Consider the following 26,429-nt stretch of genomic DNA (forward strand, 5'->3'; position numbering starts at 1 on the left):
AGTGGAATTGCATGGAGAGGCTGCTGAACTAAAATGGGAAGGAGGCTGCCCAGCCAGAGCTAGAAAGGTGGCTAATTCATGTCAGAGTAGATGGTAGAAGACTGGTTGAATTAAGCCATCCCTGCTGGCATGGAAAGTGAGTGGTCTTGCAACACCATGTTGAGTGTTTAATTATGTAGAAAATAGAATAATTTGTTCCTGAGAATATTCAGTTCTTACCAGGGGGTGGGAGATTCTGGATGTTCGTAAGATTTTACCGTAAAGAAGCCATAGAAATAAAATGTGCATTTTCATGCCACAGCTCTTTTGAGCTAATATTGTATAAAAGGCTAAAAGCAGCTGTTATGCCTGACTTTTTCTTTACTTAAGTTTGCTGTGCTGGCATTGGATAACAGGGTCTACTTTTGATTTTGTGGGTTTTTCTGTCCTGAGGCTTCAATCAAAACTCAAACCAGTCCCAGCTCTTCCTTGTAATTAAAGTTCATTGCAACAGCCCAATAAAGCTCAACTAGACTTTGAAGCTCATATTTCATTAAGATGAATGGCTAAGGTTTATATAACTTCTAGGGCTATCATGACAGTCAGCTTGTCAGCAAACTTGAAATAACAGCTCTACACACTGAAGTATGTGGTGGGAGCCATCTTGGACATCAGTATGGCTAAACAAGTTCTTTTTGAAATAATGAATGATTACATTTCAGGAAAAGAGAGAGATGGAATTTCCTAAGGATTTTAAGCAAGTTAGTGCTCAGTTCCTATGGAATTACAATGGTAACTGATCATCTAGCTAACTTTTCTTGGCTCCTTTGAAAATCCTATTGTAAATTCTAAAGAGCATGTATGTCAACATGGTGAAGTATACTAATGAAAAATAAAGCCCTGCTTCCCTTTTTATGGATATTAATACCTTTAATATGAAATCAGATGGTCAAAACTGGACTCTGGTTTGGTCTTTGGGTTTGACTATGAGAGACTGAGCAGCTGAAGTTCAAATAGGATGGGGTGTTAGCACTCTGTGGTACAGGCCCTAAATAGCCCAACTTCATGAGTGGCCTGATAAAGGAGCCCCTGCATTTCTAAGGTTCAGAATGCAATTGCCAGTTTTGTAATATTTGCTAGGTTTCTTTAAGCCCAAATTCCTAAAGGCTTAAAGAAGGTAAGGTGAGAATCTCAGCTTCTTTTTAAAAGCCCTCAAGACTTTTGAGCCTTCATGATTGTAGGGAGAAGCTGGAAAACATGACTGAAAGGCACCCTCGTGGCTTATATCTCAGCAAGACCATAGAAGGAATTTACACTTTATTTATTGATTATTTTAGGGTTTTTCAGCCAGTTTCACAGATTGTTGGGGCTTGGCTCATGATTTGCACATGTCTTGGGTTTGCCGTGCTGTGGCCTGGGATAGGCAATAATCCTAATAAGTCAGTTGGAGAGTTGCCAGTGTCTGGATTAGGAGACTGGGCCTCAGAATTTGCATTTCTTCATGGATGAAATCAACCATGTAAAATGAAGTTGCCTCATTTTAAAACCTAAATTGCTTTTCTCTTGCTGTGCTAATTCCAACCATTGGCAGCTGCAGTTTTTTCTTACTGTTTCTTTTCCTCAGTTTGCATCTTATTAGTTACAGCCACAGTTAGTTACATTTAATAGGGTTGCTTTATAGTAGAAATGTCAATATGTCAATTTTTATTGAATAAAGTATTAGCATACTGAGTACCTATGGAAACTGTTCCATCTTTCATGATAAGAATTGTTCTTAGATTGCAAAAAAAATTACACAAAATATGGCTAGGGTTTTTTCAATTCAGTGGCAAAGTATAGTGGGTACACGGGGGTGCACGTGCACCCCCTGAGAGTGCCAGTGCACACCCTGACCAGCCGCACTTGCCACTTAGGCGACTGGCGGGGGGGGGCAGGCGGGAGTGCCAGTGCCTCCCTTGCAAGTGCTGGCTGCGGAGTGGGAGAGTGCCGTAACTGCTTTGCAATCGGCCACAGGGGACCACCCCCCATCAGTGAGATTGGCCATGGGGGGGACTCCCCAGTCGCTGACTGGTCACTGGGGGGGGCATATGCCCCCCCAACTAAGTTGGCACCAGTTGCCCATGCTTCTATTAGTTGCTTTCAGCAGCCTATTCTCTTGCCCATAAGCTGTTTATTAAGAAGGATATTGGAATACTTCCCATTTAATTTTGTAGTGTACCTTCTTCTGAATCCTTTCAGTTGTCTCTTCTAGCATGCCAGTCTTCACTAAGTATCAAAGCAGCAGAAATAAAGTTTTCCTCGGCTTCAGCAGATGTTTTTGAACCAGTTTCATGGGAAAATGTAATTAACATGCACAGCGACAAGGTTTAAAGGCATTTTACTTTAAAACACATCTATTGTCGTTTGATGATTAAACAAATACAGATTATGGCCCTTGTATTCTACCAATTCCCTCTCTGTTCTACTCCTAAACTAAGGGAATGAACACAGCAAAGCTATCTCTACCTAGTATCTCACTATTTGGTCAAAAACATAAATAGGGAGAGTAAATTGTAAGTTAACCAATATGCCTTTAACTCATTAATAAGTATGTATAACCCTTCTAATCCCTGATTGATGAATTGATGGAAACCCTGAAATAGTCCATTCTGAAGGCTTTTTAAATACTTCCAGAAGATATGGAGTTAAAATTAAAACTACTTAGAAGTTTTCTTAGTTTTCCTAAGCTGTCCTTGGAAAGGAACTGAAAGGCTTAGTCTTTAGATTGTAAACCAAAGTCATTCAGTCCTTGTGTTAATTCCTTTCAGCATCTCATTTCAGGCTGGTACATCTCAAAGTAATAAAATCAGGATTAAGCAAACAGGCCTTATTGGCAACATTTAAAAAATCTGGAAAAGCGGATCTAAAACTCCATACAAAGTTAAAGGAATGTGATATGTGCAACAATAGGAACTCCTCAGAAAAAAGCAGGGCAAATTTTAGCACGATAAAACGCCAAAAGAATAGTAACTTGATTTTGTTCTATTTTGGATACTAGAACGGAGGTAAATATCAAACTTCCCCAATATGTTTTCCTGTCTCTTCATTATAGACTGTTTCTCAGATTAAAGCGCAAAAGCAGAAAGATTTCTAATGACTGTTAAACAACCTAAACTAAATATTATATTACACACCAAAAAATGACATTAAAAGAACACAACGTTTGCCAGAATTGACTGCTCAGGCAACATTAATTCATCCCCCGTATGTAGGTCTTGTGACACCATCGTTAATGGCATGATGTCATGCTTCATGCTCCACAAACCCTTGCCTCATTCAGTGTGTAAGGTGGGTGATGCTGACTGAATGAGCAGATATTCAATATTTTTTCATGGTCATCCTTCAATATGTAGTTTATGTCTTATGTACTTGTCCTAATCTCTGTTCACAGCTGTTCTTTCCTTCTAGTCTACCCCAGTGGTCCTCATCAAACCTCATTCTTCCCTCTGACTCCTCTTTTTCTCAGTCCCTGCTATCCCACTAGTTCCTCCCAATTCCAGATGCCCTCACAGTTACTAAATCTCACAATTTCATCATGAGACACAACTTGCAAGATTTGTATTTGTGTTGCATCTCTGCATTCCAAAATGGCCATGGGGCTGCTTTATCTAAAGCCTGTTTGATGAGTTTAAGTTAAAGTGGCCTGCGGCCATTATGAAATGGTAGACACTTAGTACATGTGACGCTATTAGCATGCTCTAATTAGAATGCTTCAACAGACTCTATTAATTGAGTGTGCTTGGACACATGAGTGGTCCAACATGGTCTAATTAGAATGCATCAGAGCACGTGTATAGGTACTCTTCAGTGCCAGAAGGCAAATATCCCAACGGTAAGATGTTTTCATTTTCTTCTTTTTAAAGAAAAGCTCATGTTCTTTGAAGATTTGACTCATGGTGTTTAAACACTTGGGTTTGATAATGTTGTGTTTGTGCTTTTATTCAGTCTTTTAAAAAATCTCATTTTGTTTAATAAAGGCTGATAACTTGACCAAATTTGGATGGATTTTCACAGAAAGGCCCATCTCTGACACCAGGGTGATTCATTCCTTCTGCCAAAGTTCAAGTTTCTGCTACAATGCCTGAAGGGGTTAGAACAGCTTAGTGAAATGGTTATAAGATTCCACCCCCAACTCCCCTCAAAATGTTTTCTCCTAATCTCATTCTTGGAAATGGTGGGACCACTTCCAGCAAAACTTTCAAACCTTGAGGCAAGCTGGGGAATTTTAGTCCAAATAGTTTAAGTATGGCACAGGTATGAGCATCTAAAAACAAGATCTTATCATGAGAAACTCTCATAACTAGAGGTGTTGCTACCAACTCCCCCTTTATTACACAGAGACAAACTCATCCTGAGACCAGGTAGAAAACAAGTGCAACTCCTCTGCTCTACCCAATGGCAGGAGCTAGAGATGCATGCAGCAAAGAGCTCTATCTTGCTACATGGACTGTTGCTGTGGTTTATTATGTCTTTTGAGCTCTGGGAGGCAAGGCTGGGGTATGGAGAGGAGAAGTACCAGCAGATCGATAGCTCTGTGGCTTTACCAGGCATTTCTTGCCCAAGTTGGCCAAAAGCCCCTCACAGTTATGTGGCTCTTTGGTTTCACTAAAGCTCTGAAGGCCTGGAGGAACAAATCCTCTCATACTAGAGTCTGTCAAATTCTTGAGCACCTAGCCCACTTCCTGGGCTGTGCACTTTAATTATGATTAGCCACATAATGCCTAGTCGACTGCTGTTCTGCTCTGGCTGTGGTATTGAGGGGAAAATTTAGGAAGGGATTGGATCCCACTTTTCTCGGGCCATGAAAGGGGTGTACAAAAGGGTAAAGATATCCAAGATGACAAGCAGTGTTGGTTAGGGTACCCAACTTGGTTCTCCTAGTTTATTAGAGAAAACAGTAAGGAAATTAAAGATGCCAACACAAAACACGAACAACAATGAAAAAATCAATAACCATGAATTCTAACACAGTCTAGGGTGAACAAGGACTATTCAAGGAAATATGGTTAATATGTTACTAAGCAACTAATGGGATGCTTATAGAAAAGGAGCAGGCTCATGCTGGCACTCACACACTCACACCACAGCTCACGCTAGATCAGACTCCTTTGATCTAATGTAGCAGCTGCATCTCAGCGCATGCACTCAAGCAAGCTGAGACGCATGAGAACTTGCTCACTCACTCACCCACACAATGAAGCCCTCTTGACATCTGGCAGCTTCAAACCAGATGAGTGAAACACAAACTCTTCTCTTCAGTATCTCAGCAACAAGTCAACAAGAAGACCAGAAACCAAGGTGAGGACGAGTTGAACAAGCGAACCCACACACACCAAAAGACCCAGCACAAAACAGCGTCCACCACTCCACTCAGGCACCTGTCTTTTAGATCTTATGTCTCTCTCCTCATCCCACCACCTTAGCTTACCATCATCACACACCATCAACCATCTACTCACTGGTGTTGGACACTCCAAGGAACTAATGAAGAACTGGAGCTATATCATTGAATATGACACAGAGCCTCAGACTATGTAACACCTGCTGCCTGAAGGCACATGTACAAGTGAAATGTCTTGCAAAGTACAATAAACAAGCACAGGCAGGTGTAACAAAATGGTCAAATGTGGTATAGGGACATGAGAAGAAGACAACAACCACCTTCACTTAACCAATCATCCTGGATCACTCCCTTTCCATCATACACATCACCACTCATCTTCATTTTCACCTTGATACATTCCTGTCACTCAAAACTGTCTCTTACATTTACCTCAGAGTTCTTTCTCTGCCTGAACTGCCAGTTTCATGAACACGTCTGTGCTAGCTTACCATTCCTAAGTAGGTCAACAGTTCATAAGTTCACTCCTTCTAGGAGGTTTTTGAGCTTGACCATTACTGTGCATGGTCATAACAGTATTCCAATATTAACTTTAATTGTACCAAAACAGGGAGTCGGGTCTACAGTGGGACAGTCAGCAGCACTGGTGGTCCCAGCATATCTTGGCCAGGGAAAAGTGGTGGCAGCTCCCCTTAGGGCCAGGTTGAGATTGGAGGGATAAAAGCTGGGCCATTAAATAAGCATGGCATGGCAGAAGCATGAGTGTTGGGATTGGGGGTCAGATCCCACTATGTCTTTAAATGAATATGTGCCAGGAGCCTTAGAGTGATAGATAGATGGAGGGAAGCTGTTGAAGGAGCAGGTGGAGAAGGCACAATCAGTAGAAAGCAGCCTAAGGAAGTGATAAGGGTGAAGAAAGGCTGGTCCTCTGGTACCTGGGGTCCCTGGGCTGGAATCTAGAGTACTAGGGAGGCCTTCCCCTGAAGAAGGAGGAGTGATGGTTTTGAAAACAAAAGATTAAGGAGTAGTAAGCCCCAGACTGGAGAAAGAGTGAAGGCAGAATATGTGGCCCAACGGAGTGGCAGGGGGAGGGATGAGATGCCAGGCCTGGCGGCAGAGAGGGAAGTGCTTGGCACTGGTGGGCTCTTAGGTGCCTTCCAACAAGAAACAATTCAGCTTCTAAAATGTGTATTTATTTAAACAAATGGAACTCCTGCCTGCCTTAGGACCCAGGAGCATGGCCCTAATTACTCACCAGGTGCATGTAAACTTTCCTTTTTTGCTGCAACTTGTTCCTGGCACAGCTAGGAGCAGGTCAGATAATGCATTCCTTATCAGGTGGCCGTTGCAGGTATTTCCAGTGTACCAGTCAGATTTCAAGGCCCAGCTTCTAGGATATGTAAGTCAGCCTTGACCCTGAAAATCTGCGAGAATAACTATACACAGCATTGCCTCAGTTCATCAATATCTTGGCTTTCTGAGAGAAGAAAAAAAGTCTCTTTACTCTCAAGTTGAGCCAGACAGTGTTCTGATGAAAGACCACAGGGTGTTTGGAAGTGGCAATGATAACTCAGTGGGTGGCCATTTGCTTTCTGAGTCAGTGCTGAGCCCAAAAAAAGTCTCTTTACTCCCTTGCATCAGGCAGTATCAGTTCTTCTGCAGAGTCTCTCCACTTTAGCTGTACTTCTAATTTCATCCCATAGTTCAGTGGTTCCTTCCTGCCTCTGACATGTTCAGCACCTACCTGCGTGCAGATGTTTGACTGTACTTATCTCAATGGTTGCACAAAAAGATTCAGTTCCATTGCTAGTTAGCCTTCCTGCATCACTAGCAAGTGACTCATTTTTATCCAGTCCAAACATGGTGCACTCTCTTATGGTGTATCCATCTACTCATACGGCTCAGTGAAACTTCTTGGTTCCTGTCAGTATTTGTACCCACCAGGTTTGACTCTCTAAAGCCACTCTATTCCTTCCTATTTAACTCTTTAGTGTTAGAGTACACCCAACTCACCCACTATCTTTCAGATAACTCAACTGACATAGCATATCTGGGTAACAAGATGGACTGGTATAGTAGATCGCTACTAGGCACTACATACTTTTCCCAGCTTATTGAAAAGTTAGCTTTTAGGCTTGCGTGTCCTCTGCCTGATGGAAGTGGGGCATGAGTGCAAAGTTTAGCCAGACAGTGTTCTGATGACAGATGACCAGCAAACACAGGGTTTTTGGAAGTGGTGATAATAATTCAGTGGGTGGCCATTTACTCTCTGAGTCAGTGCTCAGCCCAAACACCCGCCTGCCTAAAGAACATAGCTGCAGTAGGTGGCATCTTCAGATGAGCCATAAATGAAGGACTTCACCATTTGTGGTCAAAGATCCAAAGGCATTTCTGCAACAGTTGGGTTGTTAAGGCTGGTATCCTGACCAAATTCCTACCCAGTAACTGAACTCTGCCTATTTAGTGTGCCCTTGTAGTCTGGGTTGCATAAAATATTTTTCACATTCTGCCCTAAACAGTTATTTAGCTTTACTGTGTGTCTTTAAAGAGTTGCCACGTTCCACCCTAGATGTGAACAAATGTTGGTAGTGGATGAGGTCTTTGTATATTTTGTAAAGTAGGTTGAGTTCCTTTGAAATGAACAGCCTTATGCACACTGGACACATCTACATATTCATTAATGCACTGTAGTTACAGCTCATTAAGTTTAGTACTTATATAAGCAAATACTAATCTAATGCACAGTAGTACTGATGCATGGTTTTTTCAGGTGCTAACTGTGCAGTAGCTTAATAACACTGTGCAATAGTGTATTAGCGCAGGTTTCGCCTGGCACGCTACTGCGCAATGTTATTTGGCTACTGCGCAGTAAGCATCTTATGTAGAAGCGCCCACTGTGTAGTATTCTTCATTATAATGTTAACTGCAAGTTATCAGAGCACTGATTTCTGCTCCCCCACCCTCCTTCCCCCCATTCTATGTACTGGTGAAATGGGCCAGGTCCTCAGGTGTAGCATAGCATGGTGATTACAGTTTATAAACAGTAAGAATCTAGCCCATGCATGTTGTGTCAAATTCATATGCACCAGATTTATAGTGGTATAATTAAGAGAAGATTCAGGCCTCTCTGTGCTTTACTTTTTTATGCATCTTCTTTGTGAGACACTAACAGAATTTCCGAAAAAGATGGAAAAAAAATCCCCCAAAACAGATTTCCCAATATTTATTTTATTTTAAATCCAGAACATTATTATATATTTCAGCCTCCTAGCCATTCATCTCAGCCCAAACCTTTAATTAAATGGAACGATACAAACCTCCTGGCACTGGAACAATGTTTTATGTTTATAAACTAAATCTGTGACTAGAAAAGTGTTGAAGTTTGGAGGTTTTCTGGTAAGAGTCCACTTACTGACATCATATAGGGCAAAGCAGTGATTGGTTACCGGAGGGCAAAAATAGAGTTTATATTTCAGTAGAATTACAGTGAGCAAGCAGAAGAACTAGTAAATCTCTGTCCACTGACTTGCAACTAGCCTGCATACTTCAGGACTGCAAACAGGTAGGACCTCTGCTTAGTTTTTTTATATAGTGTCTAAAATGAAATTGATAAGCTTTTCCACCAGTATTTCTAACCTATTGGTCCTCTCCTTTTCAAGGGATTGAAACATGCTCTGTACTCTTTATAAGGCAGTGTGATTTCTGTAATAATACTAGATTGCTGTAATAATGCTTATTGACAAGATCACCAGGTCTGCCATACCTAGCTGTAACTCACCATCAGCTTCTGCACAGGACCCAAAAGAAAATGTGAAAAAATGTATTTCATAACTGAAATGCACTCAAACCTCACTGAATAATTAAGAAAACATGGGGGGGAGGGCTTACTGCTTTTTTCCCAGCCTGACTTTATTACAGCATAAAAAATATCCAAGTGTGAAAGAAATCAGGTTCTCCATAGATCAGCAGAAAAAAAGCAACATATCTTTTTACAAACTCAGTCAAGGAAACTGTCACAAACATGGAGCTTAGATGGATTTAGCAAATGTCATAAATAGGTGCAATGTTCAGGCACATCCCTAGATGGTATAAATCAGTGTAAGTCTCCTAAAGTTCTTAGAGCTACACTGATTGTCTTTAAGCATCTCATCTCTCACCTTCATGAAATCAGTGAATATGTAAGACTTAAGCTATGAGTATTTTACTTCTAGGAGCAAGCTCCCTCTTCCAAAGAGAAATCTATAATTCAGTGAAGAGAAATTATAGTCAGGGACCAAAAGCAGGCAGGTACAAATACAGTGACATTATCAACTACATTACAGTGGCTCTCACTTGTCCCAGGTCCATATCTTACTCCTGGTGTCTAGAACTCCTTGCCATTCACTAGGGAGTTAGGATTTGGGATGTTGGGTAATAGTTCTTTCCAAAACACCTTTCTACTGAAAGGCAGATTTCCCTCCCCCTGCCCTATCTCAGATGTATAGGCCTGAAAGAGAAAGCTGTATGGAACTACAGCTGTGTTTCCTGTTCTTGTTGCTGTAGTGTATAACAAGGAAGTGGAGCTGTCACCTGCCTCCTGGCCATAACTGGTGATTTGGGAAACTGAAGAAAGCAGTAGATGTTAGCCAAATCTCCTATGTGTTCCTCCAAGACCTCAAAGGTCAGTGTGTCCCATGGAGACTACAGAAAACTGTTCAGAGTCTGTCAAGGTCTTGAGATTTTAGGCAGGTTTGGAGAAAAGAACAAAAGACTATTTTTCAATCAGGAGGTCCTGCATTATGTAAATCAGTGAAATATCGAGCTATCTAAACATGAATGTTATCTCAGTCCTCTAGCAACCCACCCTCTGATTCATGATCTTCTGATTGCATTGACCAAGCAAAGTTTGGACCCAGATCTTGGGTGGAAGATCTCTAAGGATAATCCAACTTTTGCTGCCTTGGACATATTGATATTAACATGTCATTCTGTTTATCTAAATATTTCCTTCTGAAGTACCAATATTATATATTAGTGATTTACTGCTTTTTAGTATTTCTTAGTGTTACTGAGCTTTGTTGAAAGTTAACATGACTGTTGGGTGAATAATACAGAATGTGATTCATTCATATTTTTTGAATAAATGTGATAAACTTTTCCTGCTATTATTCATAAGGTGATAGAGGTCTTTTTCATTTACAAGGACAAATGTTTGTTTATTTGTGAAAATGGTTGCAGTTGCCAGAAGCTTTGTGAACTCTCATATGAAAGAGCATTTGTCTGAGAATTCATATTGGATATATATTTGTCACTATAATTGCTCACACTTCATCATTCACTTTCTCCTGCTTTCTAAAATGTTCCAGGTCATCCATCAGGGAAAGGGAAACAATCACATATGGCCTAAAAGAACAGTCAGACCTTGCAAACAGAGACTTAGTCCACAAAATTGATTTACTTTGCTTTTATATACTATTTTGTGAATACCTGCAAAGAACAAATACATTGCAGAACTCGGGATTGATTGATGAATGATTTGTCAATTGAGAGAAAGGAAAAATGTGCCAGACAATGTATCTCAATGGATTTGACTATCTTGAGATGACACATTCAATCCCAGAAATGGTCATATTCTTAGAGAAGCAGCTTTTATATTTGTCTGTGAAATGACATACAGATACAATTATTTGCTATAGATAGCCTGCCTGTTTCACTGGAATATCTCTGGATGAAAAGACTACCTGATTTTTATCTTAATAGCTTTGTTGCTGTTTCAGTATTTTGTAATCATGAAACAAATGTGCTGACAATACTCTGTTTGTTCCTTTCAGAAAATATAACAATGAAGACTGCACTTATTTTTATCTGCCTTTTGGGAATAGCTTGTGCTTTCTCAGTGAGTAACCCTAACAGTTCACTAACTTAGGGTGCATCCAGTCATTCACCCTTCCTGGTCTATGTCATGCAGCTTACTATAAGCCTCATTAATGTAGACCGGGAGTGGGGGGTACTGCCATTCATTGGTACTGAAAACTACATGGGGAACCATGTATAAGTAACTTGGGGTGCAGGAAGAGGCAGGAGGGACTGGGGAGTAGGGCTAGCAGGTCCGTGGGAAAGGCTTGGAAGGTCTGGGAGGGGGGTTGGCAGGATTAGAGAGGGGTTGGTGGGTCTGTAGGGGGGAGGGTCAGATGGCTAAAAATAGCCCTATCAGGGTAAAAAGTGTGGGGCAGGGTAAGAAGAGCACAGCCCCAGGGCTGAGGCAAGCAGCCGAGTTTTCCCAGGCCCAGGGCTGCGCTTCAAATATGTACTGATGTTTGATAGATTGAGTTAACCTGTTCCTGATCTAAATTAGTTCATCTGAAGAGGTAAACTAACTTAGATCAGGCCTGCCATTTTTTTGCCCAATTTAACTCCTCTTAATGCCTGCACAGATAGGCATTTAAATTAAACAAATGTATGTACCCTCACAAATCATTTGAAAAGTTAGAATGCTGCAATCAAATAGTCTTGGTGCCTTTTGTAAATGTGAGGCACATTCAGTAACTCAACCTATTTTCTTACAGATCAAGAGCTTCCGCAGAAGAGCAAAATCAGATGACTCTGAAGAAAATGCGGTATGAGACTGGACTTGCTGAACTATTTTTGTCTTTTGGGGGGGCATAAGAAACAATTGCAAGGTAGGCAAAGGTATGAACTTACAGGAGTATGTTAACAACTCTCTGCTACCTGCCTCTGTTCCTATTCTACAGTAAAATGAGAGGTAGTTTAGCCCTCAATGAAATTGTGATAGCTACCTCTTAATAAGAGCATATGCCTGGGCAGTTAGGGCATTTTGCATGTGGTCCAGGGTGGGGGGAGGGCACTTTAATTAGAGCAGCTCTGAAAGCCAATCTAATTAAAGTGCCACAGCATCTTGTGTACCAGTGCCCCTGCACTTCAGAATAGTGGCAGGGGTGCTTTAACTAAAGCTCGTCAAACAAGCTTTAGTTAAAGAGCCTGCATCACCTTTTTGAAGCACAGGAATGCTGATACAAAAGACATGGAGGCTGGCTGGAGTGTGCTAATTAGTATGCTCTAGCATACATGATTAATCAAGTCTGCTCCAATGTGCTGCAATTACGGTGCATCAAAGCAGCTTCCCAGCATGTCTACAGGCATGTGTGGTGTAGCCAGTACATTGTAATTTCGCACCTTTGTTGGATCTACAGTACTTTGTTCATCCTCTTGGATTTATCCTTACATGTTTTTTAAGCTTCAGTACTTGAAACCAAAATTGATATGGTTTCTTTACTTTTCTACTAGGTTTTCAAGAATAGGCATCGATATTATTTTTACAGATATGCCTATGTGTATCCACCACAGAGAAGAATGCAGGTAAATGCAGCTTTTAAAATCTTATTTTATTTTGATGTAAGCTCCTTAACATTGCCTGTTAGATTATGATACTGTACATACATTTAAGACACTTATTGGACAAAAGTCATTGTAAATGTTAAATGGTTCAAAGTCTGGTGCGGGTCATCCGCTGTGGCATAAGTAGGAATAATTCATTGTTTTTCTTAAAAACAATAGAGGTATGTTCACTTGCAGCAGGACTGAATTGGATCCAGCACATTCAGTGAACTGCACTTAGGGATGGTAATATATTATTAAGCTGGTTAAAGCTAGCATAGTATAAGGTTGTGCAAATCTCTCAAATTCTCTTCTGGGTTTGAGCAATTTTTCTCTATATTTTAATATGGAGCTCGGTGAGCTGCTCAAGTGTATTGTCAAAACAGATTTGAAATCCTGGCTTCAGTGACTTCATTTCCACTAAGCTTTAATTTCACATATTCTTCTGGCCGAAATGAAATTATGCCAAGGAGAGAAACCTCGAGTAGCTAAACTGGGCCCTGGTGGAACAGATTCTCAGCTGGTTTGAATATAATCACGGCTCCAGGGAGCAGTAATGGTGTGGAACATCTTATAATCTAGCCTGACAGGCAGTCTAACTACTGAGACTAATTCTGATGGATTTGCAGTGATGTAAATCAGGATTAATTTAACTGAAGTCAACATTTACACCAGTGTAAAGCTGGCGTGAGAGGAGAATCAGTTTCACTATATCATTTTTTTCCAGCTGCCTGAATTTGTGTCTGGCTGCTTGTGGCTTAAACTGGCAGTCAGACATGGTGCAGAAATCCCCAACTATACCTTTCTCCCTGGAAAAGTTTCCACTGTGATCTCTGAGCTGGGGCTCTTGCATGTGAGGAAACAGAATCAGCAAATTACCTTAGACCAGCTCCCTGTTCTCTGCTGTAAAAGGCACCAGAAAGGAGCTGTCAGACAGTCACAGATAGAGCCCAATGGAGCCAGATTTACCAACCTCCTCTCCTCCCAGTATCTGTGTTCCAAAGATGTTTGGTCTAACGTGATACATCTTGATTTTAAAGACACAAATTCATACAAATAAAACAGTTGGAAGGTTAAATCAATAGACAAATAACACCACAGATCTCCAGAGCTGCAGCCAACACAGCCATGTGTCACTTATCTTGCCAAAATGGCAGGTCATAGTATGGTTCAATTCTACAGGAAAACAGCACATATGATTACATAGGGCATCACACTAGGAAGGAAACTCCATTTTAAAAAGTCATTCTGCTCTATAAGAGTCATGCTTTTACTCATATGAAGAGAAATGGCAGTGTTTAGTATAAATACCGTTTTTTAAATGAAGTGACTCAAAACAGTTTTCACAGACTGTCTTGTTACTGGAATGCATTTGAATGCTGAGGCACCAGGTGTACTTTTGAAAGAGGGCTCGCTCAAAAGCTAAAAGTTTTCAGGCATCTGGGAGTGATGCTTCAGCCACACAGTGATTCGGTATGTCCTATGGGTACATGGATGTTTTTGTGCTGGCCCATCCTTGGCTTGATCTTAAAATGTCAGTGAAGAATCCTACACACACATAGTTTCTAAGTATGCCGATCAGGTCCGTCCTTGGGAAGGGTCTGAAAGTACAAAGGCCACAAACACCTTTGGATTTTGGGGATTTCATTCCACCCTTCCTTTCCACACCTCTAAGAATTAAAATGGTCATACTAAAGCTGTGTGTAGAAAACTGGTGATTTGGCAATATTTCAATGGTAGTAAAAATTTATAAGAAGGGTGCTTAAGATTGTGGTATAGGGAATGTACTTTTAAGGGGCCAGGAGTAGGATGACCCAGTCTCTCCCTTGATGCCCTGTGGGTGTGGTTTGTGGTGGTGGGTAGTTGTAGTTCTCCCTGCAAGCTGTGAACATGTGAGTTGCTGAATCCTGTTCCTAATAAAGATAAAGCTGTTTAGCACCCCACCGGTCTCTGCCAAATGGTGACTGGAGGATAGAAGCTCAAAGGCGTGGAGGTGTGAGTGAGTACCCATCCCTGGAACCCTATGGCATAGAGTAAACCTTATAAAAATGTTTGGTCAAAATGTTATGCACATCTGGGCCAAAGCTTAAAGCCAGAGAAACCACACCCATTTAACAGCATCTCTACCCAACACATTTGCTTACTGCCTCACAGAGGGATGAAACTGGAGTCTGGTACCCTGATGCTCATTAATCTCATTAATTAAACAACTGAGCATTGTACTGAAAATATCAAGTGCCACATAGGCAGTTGTTAGGAGCCCTAGCTTGAAGAAGGCAGCACTGACCAGGCAGAATAAGCTTCCCTATATCTGATTTTCTTTAGTTCTGTTTTTTTCCAGGAAGCTCTGGGCTTACTGGGAGAGTTTCAAAGTATAATATATATAATTCAGGATATATTTGTGAGGAGGAAGGATGTTTGTTGGAAGAGTTTCTGCAAAGAGAAGCATACTTACACAAGAGATGAAATTCTCTGAGCAGCAACGGAGTTGCTTGGTCCACCTGAAAGAAACAGCATAGTAGGCTAAATAGGCTTGAAAGGGTTAGTGTTTCAAAAGGATGAGGACTGAACTCTAGACTGGTTTGGCCTTGCCATCCACCCTCATAAGCTGTGTGTACATGAAATGAGGGACATGTGTGCACAACACTTTAAAGTGGGTTAAATGCTTTTGTACTGCTTTAATGGTGTTGGTGCTTGCACATGTCTGTGGCATATTGCGCAGTAATTCCAGCCACCGTGGCAAATTCGGTGGCATAATGAGCCTTAAATGACTTGGGGCACAGAAAACTAAAACTCCTCCAAGGACTTTTAGCTTGCTGCCCTACAGCTGTGGAGTGAAACACCAGGCTTTGTGCGGCTCATGGGCTCTGCAGGAAGCCTGTGGAAGGCAGGCTCTGCCCAAGAAAAAAAAAAGTGGCGAGTCTGATCTTTTTTTTTTTTCCATTTTTTTCCCTGGAGCCTGTCTGCCTGCCTGAGCTGTGCAAGGGCCCAGTGCTTCCCTCCTCAGCTGTGGTGCCCCCCGGGACCACCCGAGCTGGGTGCTTGTGGGTGGGTGCTACCTGGGGGTGGGCCACCGCTGCTGCAGAGGGAAGCACCAGCCCTGCCCCCCACAGCCCAGGGACTGCTCCACCTCCCAGCAGCTCGCTCTTTCCTCCCTGCTGCCAGAGAGGCAGGTAAGTGCATGGGTGTATGCACAACATGGGGGTTCACTCCGCGCTAAATTGTAGCGGTATTTTTAAAAATCCACCACTTCAATCTAGGGCCCCTGCTTCTTCTACGCTCCCAAAGTTTCATGAAGCCCACTAAGTATACGGCTGAGGCAAGATCTTAAAATCTATTGCCTGTGTGAAGTTTCAAGAAGTTCCTAGACACCTCTCTGATATGTACAATTGTGTCACTTCACAAAGTAATTGTGAGCAGTTGTGTTCTGGCTGGCTTCACCCTGAAAGCCACTTGCATGGCTTGCTGCACTTGCATAATATTGTATGAAATGTTCTGAGATGAAAGGCACTTTCCCTATCTCTACATTGAAAACTTCCCTCTCTCTTCCTTCCCTGGGAAGTTGGTGGAACTATCAGTGTGACTTTAAATATTGCATTCCATACACATCTCATATTTAGATTGATGTTACAAATTCTTACCCACATCACTCTCTATCAATAGTTCCCCTTAATTATTGGATCGACAGAATCTGTTGAACATTTTGGACATCCTTAAAGATGAATAACTGTTGCAGGGGTACGTGCATTATATGCAGCCTCACACAGCTTCCATTAACTTTGACGTAAACAGTACCCCACCAATGTTTGAGTGCTGAGCTGGGTCTCTCCTAGGTGCACACTTTGTGTGTCTACTGCATTATTTGGAAGCACATGAAATAAAATGCTCATATTTCTCCTTTTGTTTAGAGCAGTGACTCATCAGAAGAGGAAGGGGATGGTGATAGCTCAGATGAAGAGGAGGAAGAGGGGGTAAGTAACATGTGCAGACATTGTCAAAACAAACTGAGCAACATGCAAAACAAGCAGAAAATTGGGGACAATTTTTTTATAGCCTGTCATCTTTGAATGAGCATAGTTAGGATTACTTAACTGCCCATAGGTTTCTATTCTGGACTGAACTGTTTTAAAGACCTGTTTCATCTAAAAAAAGAAGTTATGTTTGATAGAGAGTCAGGGCTTTCTGGTTGCAGAGCCTTAGAAACTGAGATATTATAGAACCAGACCTACTGCAGGCTTACCAGGTTGGAATGCTAATCATGCTTTACACTTAAGTAATTCCTTCCTTGGAAGAAGCTCAGATCTTTACACAGACCATATGAGCATAGATCATATAGAATGATGAATCAGACACAACACTGTGAGGCAGGTAAGTCCTTGTTTGCTTTTTACAGATGGGTAAACCAAGGCACAAATGATGGAGAGGGTTGCTGCTATTTAGATCCCACAATAAGGTTGCATTAAAAAACAGGGTAGCATTACGGGGATGAACTCTCTCTTTCTCAGGGAGCCTGTGCACCAGCTGTGCAGTGCGTGTAAATTTGCAAAGCTCTGACAATAATGTCATGCTGGCTGATGATCTGGCCCTTTGTCTGGGTCTGTTCTTTGTGGAGGGGGTTATGTACAGCAGCCTGCAATCTTCTGCACTGTTCTTGGGTTTGATGATTCACCAGTGCTTATTTTATTTACAAAGAAGTAGTTTTCCTTGTTCCCTCACCACAGGACTCTGCAACATGATCCTTTAGGGAACAGAGTAATCCAAAACCCAAATGTGGTCATAGAATTAACTCAAAGCAAACCCATTAATACAATGAACAAACATCCTGACTACAGATGGTGCTTCCCTCACATAACTATGAATATATTTGCAGTCTGTGAAGTTAGGGATCTTCTCCATATTATTTTTTTACCTTCTAGATTGTGTTGGCTCCTCCAAAACTGATATAATCCCTTTGGTAAATATGTATTTGAATGTACAAGCTATTCTGGGAAATGCATATTTTTACCTGGACACCAATAATAGCTTCTTTGGTATCATTGTGGTCTGTTGGGTCAATATGTGCATAGACATTTCTGTATTTATGATGCTGAATTTTGGGCCTTGATTGACCGTTACAAATTACAAAGATGCCATTATATCCTATTGTTTACCTGGTTTTCACATACTCTTAAATAACTCAGTGGTGTTAGCTACTCCAGTACTTCAAGAAGGGAGTGTTTCAATGTTCCCGAATCCACAAACTGGAAATAATTATGCAATTTCCTTGAAAAGGCCCAGGATTAAATTCTTTATGGATGCCTAGTACCCAAAGGCAGCTTAAAGTCTATATGCCAGTCTGATAGGAGGTAATAATTGTCTGGGATCTTCATGCATGGAGAACGTGTGCTCTGTGGTGATCTCTGCAACTCAGCACAAGGCTGAGCTGGGGAAGCATAGCCAAGACAGGGCTCTGGTATTTCCATACAAGATATGGATCCATTGGGGTGAAACCCCACAAGTTGGAAGGTGAACAGTAGGTAATTTTACATGAAGCAAAAACTATTTCATGACTTTGCTTTGCCTATATAATGTAGGCCTTTAGTGTCTACTGGCAGCAATCCTGAATTCTTAAGTTTCATAGATTATAAGGTTGGAAAGGAACTTGGAAGATCATCAGGTCCATCCCCCTGCACCAAGCAGGAAAGATAACTGGGGGCCAGGTGACCCCAACAAGGTGACTGTCTAGTCTCCTCTTGAAGATTTCCAGGGTAGGTGACTGCACCACTTCTGAAGGGAGCTTATTCCAGTCTGGACAACCTGACTGTGAAGAAGTTTTTCCTAATGTTGAGCTTGAATTAATCTTCCAAGAGTTTGTGGCCATTACTCCTGGTTTTCTCATCAGGTGCCCTTTCATGGCAGATAAAATGGAGACTGAACTGACAGAGAATACATTTGTCCTTTCACTTTGAGAAAGAGAGAAGAAAAGGACTTTGACCCAGAATGCCCCCAAACATGCTTTGCTTGTGGATAAATGCAAATAGCTTAAAACATTTCAGCTAAAATTTAGCATGGTGACTGGTGCTTTTTGAGAACCTAAGAAGAGATGCTTCAAATTGCTTGTTTTTTCAGAACATGATGAGCATATGTCCCTTGAGAACAGGCCCAAGATGTCTCAAATTGGGGACTGAGAAATAGGGGCACCCACATCCAGTAGCTTCTGTGGAAAATAAAAATGGACATACTTAGAGACAGTCCTCATTTTGAAATGACACAGGGTTTATATAGGTTCAAATGCAGGTGTGGTTAGGTATTTGATGATGAACATTCGGCTTTGGGCTATTAGCTGGTGATATTATTTGCAAGAATAAAAATTATACTCACAAAAAGAAAGGCCATATTTCTTAAGTTAGATATGATATATATGTAGGGGTGGCTTATGTTGATCAGTAGACAAAATACAGGGAACCCCCACTTTGCGCTCTTAATTGGTTCTGGAAAAACTGAGCGCTAAGTGAAACAGCGTTAAGCAAAGCCCATTTTCCTATAGGGTTTAATGTAAATATAATTGGTTCCGCACTGTGCGGGCTGCGCCAGGGAACGCATTGGCTCCTCCCGGCCTCATTGTTCCATAGCCGCGATTGCCCGTGCCAGCCCACCGCCACTGGTCACCAGCCCCAGCCACTCCACCTGCGAGGCCTGAGTCGGGGACCTGCCCGACCAGGGATTAACAGCAAGAAGGCAGCAGGGCTCCAGCCAGCAGGGGGGAAGCTCAGGATGGTGTCTGAACCCCACACATGGGTGCATGACCAGAGTGGAAGGGGTCATGGGCTGCAGCTTGGAGATGGGAGGGCTCCACAAGCTTGGCCCTGCTGTGGCTTGGGGGAGGGGACCCTGCGCACGTGTCCTTGAGCACTGGCTTGCACTGGCTCAGGCCCCACGCTCTTGCTGGCACTGGCCTCGGGCCCTGCGCTCCTGCTGGCCCTGGCCTTGGGCCCCAGCCTTGGGCACCGGTCCAGGCCCCACATTCCCACGTCCCGCCCTCCCCTTCTTGCTGCCACCAGCACCACTCCTCCCCACCTGCCGGCTGCTGCAGCACCATGTGCCGGAGTGGACCCCAGGCTCCTGATACTTTGCCCTGGGCTCCATCAGCTGCCACTCACCGCTTCACTCAATGACAATGGCACCACCGCTGCTGCTGCAACTACTTCTCCCCACCCTCCATGTTGAATGCTATAACAAAACATGCTGAGTGCTAAGTGAAACCAGGTAGGTATTTTAAATGAGCGTTATAACAAAACCATGGTAAGCAAAACTGTGTTAAGTGGGGGTTGCCTGTACTATATTTGAAAAAAAATAGTAAAAAAGATGTTCTCTATTACTCATCAGCCAAGATTAGAGTCGGGTGTCTATCTTGTCCTTGGAAAGTTTTGCCACGCATAAAACCTGAAAGAGAGCCAGCATATCTGCATCTTGTACACTGCTGTAGGTGTTTTTGAAACAAGTCTGGCAGAAGAAAAACAGTTTCTTGAAACATAAGCCTAGGTTCTCCTAGGTGTTTTAAAAGCCTTTATCTTTCTTTTAAAATGTTTTTACTCATAGTCCTGAGGTTTAATTTAATGGAGTTGAGTTTTCATATAGTCATTTCTGAAGGTGAATTGAAATGGTTTAGTGAAACCCTGACTTGATTCATGATTGCATGCTTAAAAGTTCCCAAGTGAAGATATATATGTAGAAGGTTTTGCTTATAGACAATGGAAAGGAAGATAATTTATAATGAAAGGGATGAATTCAGCAATGACTGTGTAAACAGCTACATTATAGTAGTTATTTTACAGGGGTCATGGTAACCTCTGAGTCCCATTCAAACAGCCAGCTGCACCATGCAATTTGGTGGCTCTTTCAACAGAGAAGAAAATTACTTAGGCTTTCACTGGCATAAATTAACCCTAATTTTAAGTGTTTGAGTTTACCTAAAATATAAGGGTTGCTTCTCTTGATTCCTTTTTAAATAGTGAATAGCATGCTTGGATAAAAGGAGTCAAATGAAACTGTTTTTCCATCCCTAGCATCTTACTACTGTTTAAAGGCTGTCTCTACAATAAAAGGTGCGTAGGATAAGATGCATTCTTTCCAAATTTTAATACAAAAGTCACGTGCAAAAATAGCAAAGGAAAGTTAAGCAAAGTGAGCAAGAGGAACTACTGAAAAACCCAATACCAAAGTAATCATGTAGCTATCTACAGTTCAAGTTTCCCACACTCCCAATCATAGCTTTAGGAACATAAGGAGCTATTCCTCACCAGTCTCAGTGGTTACATTTTCATCCTGCCTTCTATTCATCTTCTAGAAATGTCACCCGAGCATCAAACCTAAAAAGACTGTCTTCTGTATCCACTCTCCAAGAAGGACATGGACTTCACTTTCACAGTAAAGATGAAATCAATCAAAATACCATTTATATATTTCTTCCTAGCCATCATAAATGCTGTATGGTAGTAAAAACTGCTGTCACCATATAGAATGCTACATAACAGTTTTATTGTTATGTATTCAAGATGTAAAAAAAATAAACCTCAAAGATGAATAGGTAGAAGTGAGGTCCTCTAAATATATGGTTTTTATTTTTTCATTACAATTTTTCATTCTATGTGCTCTGTTCCTTTTCTACAGTTTCTCTGTATTTCTTTACTCTTCATACTTCTTTGATCTACTTTGCATACTCTTCCTACACTAAAATATTTTCATTGGCTGTTTCTACAGTCTCCCCAAAGCAGAAGGAAAACCTAATCATGTCTGGTTTCCAACCCAACTTTCTAACCCTCAGTGCTGGATTGTATTTGAAGTTAGGTAAAATGAGCTCAGTCAACCTTACTTGAAAGTTTTGTTTGGGTTTTTCAAATTATATCCACTGTTAAATATGTAACCCAAACAGAAACATTTGGCTTTAGTCACTGAAATTTAATTACAATGGAAAGGTGAGCCTACTTTTGTTTTTTTATTGAAACATCATACAAAATTCTTGGCAAAATACAAAGCCAGAACAATTCCCACTGATCTGAGGAGTGTTGCATATTTCTGGGGTGTGTCTGAATCATGGATGACAGGGCAAATGGGCCATGAGGTGTCCCTGAGATAGAGTCCACACAGTAGAAGACAAGTTTGAAAGCCCTCGTTCTATACAATACAAAACTAAAAGTGGTCCTAATTGTTCAATGTTTATATATAGACACCATGTCTTTTCTGACATTACAACATGTTTCAATAGTTGTAATCACTTGTACCTGAGATGTAAAAACATATGCTTTGTTGGCCTGGAACTACTTGCAAGCACCTGGATCTGACAGTCTTACCTTACTACTTGCACTTTATCTGAATACAGATCCAAAATTGTAGTACTTTGTTTCACAATTTTAGAAAGGACAAGGAATAGCAGGAAAAGGAATTTTGTGTGAAAAAAGCTTATGAAATGTTTACATGTTGGGATTGTTTCTCTAAAACAAAACAGCCTTTGTGATTAATCTCATGTAATATCTCAGCAGGAGCAGTCAAACGAAGGGGAGAATGAGGGTGAAGAGACCACCACAGAGGCTCCCACTGGGAAGGCCCCTGTAGACAAGAAGGGATTTGGCAACAGAGAAACCAAAGCTCCTAAGAAGGTAAAGTTTGCAGACCTCCAGTATAATACAGTGGAGCCTATACAAGAGACTTCCTTGATGAGACGACCCCCTGCCTAAATAGACTGGCCTGAAGAATCATCAAATGCCTTAGCCTTGATTCCGTTTGCCCCCTTTGCTCTGGTGTCAGGCAGTGGACATCAGTGAAGTCACTCCTAATATGAGCTGGGGTAAGCCTTTTACAAGAAGGTTCCCACTGATACACCCCATTAAAAAAACATCTAGGGCATTTATTATTTGTTTCAATAGTTCCTATAGGCTTAGACCTGGTAGAAGAACCTATAGTGGTAGGCACTGTATATATGTATGCAGGAAGTCCCTTTCCCAAAGAGTTTTCAATGTAGGGACAGGTTTCACTGTGCCATAAATCTATCTGCTTCCAACAAGCAAGAGAGATCAACAGTGCTATAAAATTCATTTTTTCAATGTCCATTCTCTGTAGATGGTAAGCCAAGCTATACAGGGGCAAATCTCTGGGGCAATAGCCTGCATGACTGTATCACCCAGTATGTGGCCAGATCCTATACCTGATGCAATATAGCATGCCTCAGGCACATGGATTTTCTGTGCCCTGTGCTGAGCAGAGAAGATGAGGTCGGTGTAATGTGTTACTGTTTTTAAAATGTGTACCTTATTGCTGTTTCTAGCCTGTAAAAGTTTGTATATTGGAAAGATGGGTGGACACCTCCCCTCCCCCCACCATCAGCTGTTGGAACTGGGGAAGCATCCATAGTGTAATTTAGTGTAATTCCTGCCCTGTCCTGCCCTGCCCTGCATGTATAGGCCATGACTGAGAGGCATGCAAGTAGCAGATTTCTTCTCTGCTCCTATTTTTCCCTGTAGTCATGTAAGCGTAAAGCACATTAAGCCTGAAGTAAAGATCCTAGTATATGGCCCTATATTTATTTTTTTTGAAAGGCTGTGTTGCTGCTTTGTATACTTATCCTTTCATAATTCTGAATTCTTTGCTATGTGCAACCCAGGGCCAAGACTGCAAAGGTCCTGAGAAAGAAGAGAAGAGTGAAGTCCTTAAAAAGGGAGGAAAGGGCAAGGCTCCAGAAAAAGGTGGGACAAGCAAAGGCTCTGAAAATGAAGATAGTGATGAAAATGAGGAGGAGGAAAATGAAGAGGAGGAAAATGAAAATGAAGAAAAAGTGGATGAAAATGGAAATGGAATTAATGGCACTAGCACCAACACTACTGATGCAGAGACTGGGAATGGAGGTAATGGCCTAGATGAGAATGGGGAAGGCAATGGCAATGAGGGGGCTGAAGAGGGAAATGAGGAGGAAGAAGAGGAGGAAGAAAATGAAACTGAAGCAACGACTGTCATCACCACCACTGGAGATCAGGGGCTGTATGACACAACCACCACTGAGGATGAGGGGCTATACGACACTACCACCACTGTAGATCAGGAGGGTTATGGATATGAAGAAAGTCCTACTCCTGGCTATGAAAATGGCTATGAAAGCCAAACAGATTATAACTACGGAAGCGAGAATGGGTACCCCCGCGGAGACACCTACAGAACTTATGAGGATGAGTACAGCTATTACAAAGGGCATGGATATGATGTCTATGGCCATGATTACTATTATAGTCAATGAAGAGCAAGACCTTGATTGATCTGGTTAATACTAATACTCTGCATAGCAATTGTTTTCAAAGTTCAACTCAGGAAAGTATGACAAAATGTAACCTGGTGCCTGTATAAAAAAAACAACCCCCTGGTTCCTAATTTTTTAAAAAAAGCTCTCTATGGGGGTAGTCACACATTCACTTAGACAGTGGTTGCAAATCATTGGAGTGCTGTCACCTATTCAGGTTTGCATGTATTAAAGTTAGTATGTTAGATAATATTGCCTGAAAGGGAACAATTTAGCAATTCTACAGTGGTACTTAATATGCACTAAACTGCTTGAACATGCATTTGCTTAACATGTTAATTACACCTAGTAAATGTTATGCTGAATGGGTGACACCACCCTATTAAATACATGCTTTTGACCAGGATTCATACACTTGCTGTGGACATTTATATACCCTACCAGGGGCTGTAGCATTTTAATTTCAATACTGAGGAATACCGTGTATAAGATGGCATTATCATAAAATGAGTTTTGTTGTACACGTTATATTTGCAGTCTATCCATTGTTTATATTAAACTCAAAACTCATTTTAAAGCAATTATTTTGAACATGTTGTGCTTAAGAAATAACTTTTAAAACACCTGCCTCATTTTTGTTGCTAGTCTTCCACTCAATGGACCAGAGACTCAACTGATACAGTGCATGTATTGGGGTCAGTGGGGCACATGGTTGTTTTTTTACACTTGCAATTGGTTTGGTTTTGAAAGCTGGGCCTTGAATCTCTGAGGCTGTCCCATCATCTGTAAAGTTGAGAGAGATCCACAGGACAGTTCCTGGGGAGAGGTACCACCCACTTTGTTGTGAGTATGAATGACAGAATCTAACCCTAAGCAAATATATGGGAAAAGCAAATGCTCTTCTGAATGCCCATATAGAAGTTCAAAGTTGTATCATTTGGTAACAATGCACTTTCAATCGTAGAGAATTATGATAGGTCAGAGACACTCAATAGCAAGGGGAAACAGGAGGCCAAGCACTGGAAAGTCTTACCTCTCTGTGCATGGGCTGCTGCTGCCATGGTGACATGGTACAGGCTCTCTGGGTGCTGCCTTTCTGGTGCTCCATCTAAATCAGCACCTAGGGATCTTTGGATCTGTGCCACAACATAGAGACTAACTGCATTAGCATTTTCTAATGAGATTTGTATTGTTATGTGGTTCCCCAAAAGTATCAAGCCTACCACCTCAACACACGTGCAAGTGTAAGCAAGATGACAGAAGATGACTAGATGGAGTTATTCTAAATAAACATGCTTTTTGTTGAGAAAAGAGACTAACTAAAGGAATCCTACTAGTAATATATGCCTCTTCATCTCATATGTTCTGGGTATAGCAATGGGTTAATTGCAGTTATTGCACTAGCTTTACACTTCTAGAAAAGAAACCTGTGTTCAAATCCTAATATAGGTCTAACCGGAAAATGAGTTTCTATTTTCATTCTGCGCTTCAGTAACACTCTGGATGCATCACAAAACCATTATAATTATACCATGGGCATGGTCTGGCTCACTTCGTCTCACAAGCATTAGAACTATAAACATTCAAAGCTCTGCTGGCTCTTGCCTGTTAGTTGCCATCATTCAAGATGTTTCTGTAGTGGGAGAAACCAACATTTTCCGAAATGTTTACATTATAAAATAGCCTCAGGATCTTCTAATGATTGTTTACAATGTTCACATAGAGCAGGAGGCTTTTCCTCCAATAGTTGTTTCTGGCCCAAATGGAGATAGAAAACCGTGAATCCCAGTTTCTGGGAAAATTCTACCTTCAGGCCTGGCTTCAAATTCAGATGTTGGGTGAAGTTTTTAAAAGCGCTCAAATGGCGGTTTTAGAACCTAGGGGTCTAAGTCCTAGTGACCTTATACATGTCAAATCACTTTTGAAAGTGGCAGTAAGGATCCTAATTCACTTAGACACTTCAGCAAATTTGACCCAAGATCAAAAAATGAAGTAATTCTGAAGGCTTTGTCCTGTTGTCCAGCTCACATCCAAATATATAATGAAACCATTACACAGTTGAAATTGTCAGGCTGTATTCAGGAGATGTATCTAATTCTGTTACATCAGTGGTGCCTTACATCCTTTACAAAAACAAAACAACCCCCAAAAATGTAAATTACAACTGCTGCTTTAAAATAATTTCTAATAATATAGGAAATATTAGATTGCTCTCACAATGGATGTATGCTATTGTGGTAGATTCATTTTGGAAAGAGAGTCAAGTGGTGATATGTAATCTTAGAAAAATTTGGGTATGAGTCCAGATTTTATTTACAGTTTCTTCGTATCTGTTTTATGTGCTAATATTATCAGAAGTCACTTTCTAAAAATGATTTCCAGGACCTCTTGTTGTCAGTTTCCCAGTTCCACAGCTTGTAAGTAATATTAGAA

The 26,429-nt window shown here is 41.3% G+C and overlaps 1 protein-coding gene across 2 annotated transcripts; it reads left to right on the forward strand.

The window, feature by feature from the left end:
• The first annotated feature begins 8,867 nt into the window (after positions 1-8,867).
• On the forward strand, positions 8,868-24,805 carry IBSP (integrin binding sialoprotein). Of its 2 annotated transcripts, none has more exons than XM_090034771.1 (7): positions 8,868-8,921; positions 11,170-11,234; positions 11,905-11,955; positions 12,644-12,715; positions 16,642-16,704; positions 22,249-22,368; positions 23,370-24,804. In XM_090034771.1, the coding sequence occupies exons 2-7, from the start codon at positions 11,181-11,183 to the stop codon at positions 23,994-23,996; spliced, it is 987 nt and encodes a 328-aa protein (XP_089890897.1). In that variant the 5' UTR covers positions 8,868-8,921; positions 11,170-11,180; the 3' UTR covers positions 23,997-24,804. The 2 variants fall into 2 exon arrangements, with proteins under 2 accessions (XP_089890897.1, XP_089890898.1); XM_090034772.1 differs by lacking the exon at positions 8,868-8,921 and adding an exon at positions 9,918-10,019 and having other exon boundaries at positions 23,370-24,805.
• Positions 24,806-26,429: the final 1,624 nt, after the last annotated feature.

Source organism: Crocodylus siamensis, chromosome 2, assembly GCF_052110815.1.
Source record: "Crocodylus siamensis isolate JL-2025a chromosome 2, ASM5211081v1, whole genome shotgun sequence".
NCBI lineage: Eukaryota > Metazoa > Chordata > Crocodylia > Crocodylidae > Crocodylus > Crocodylus siamensis.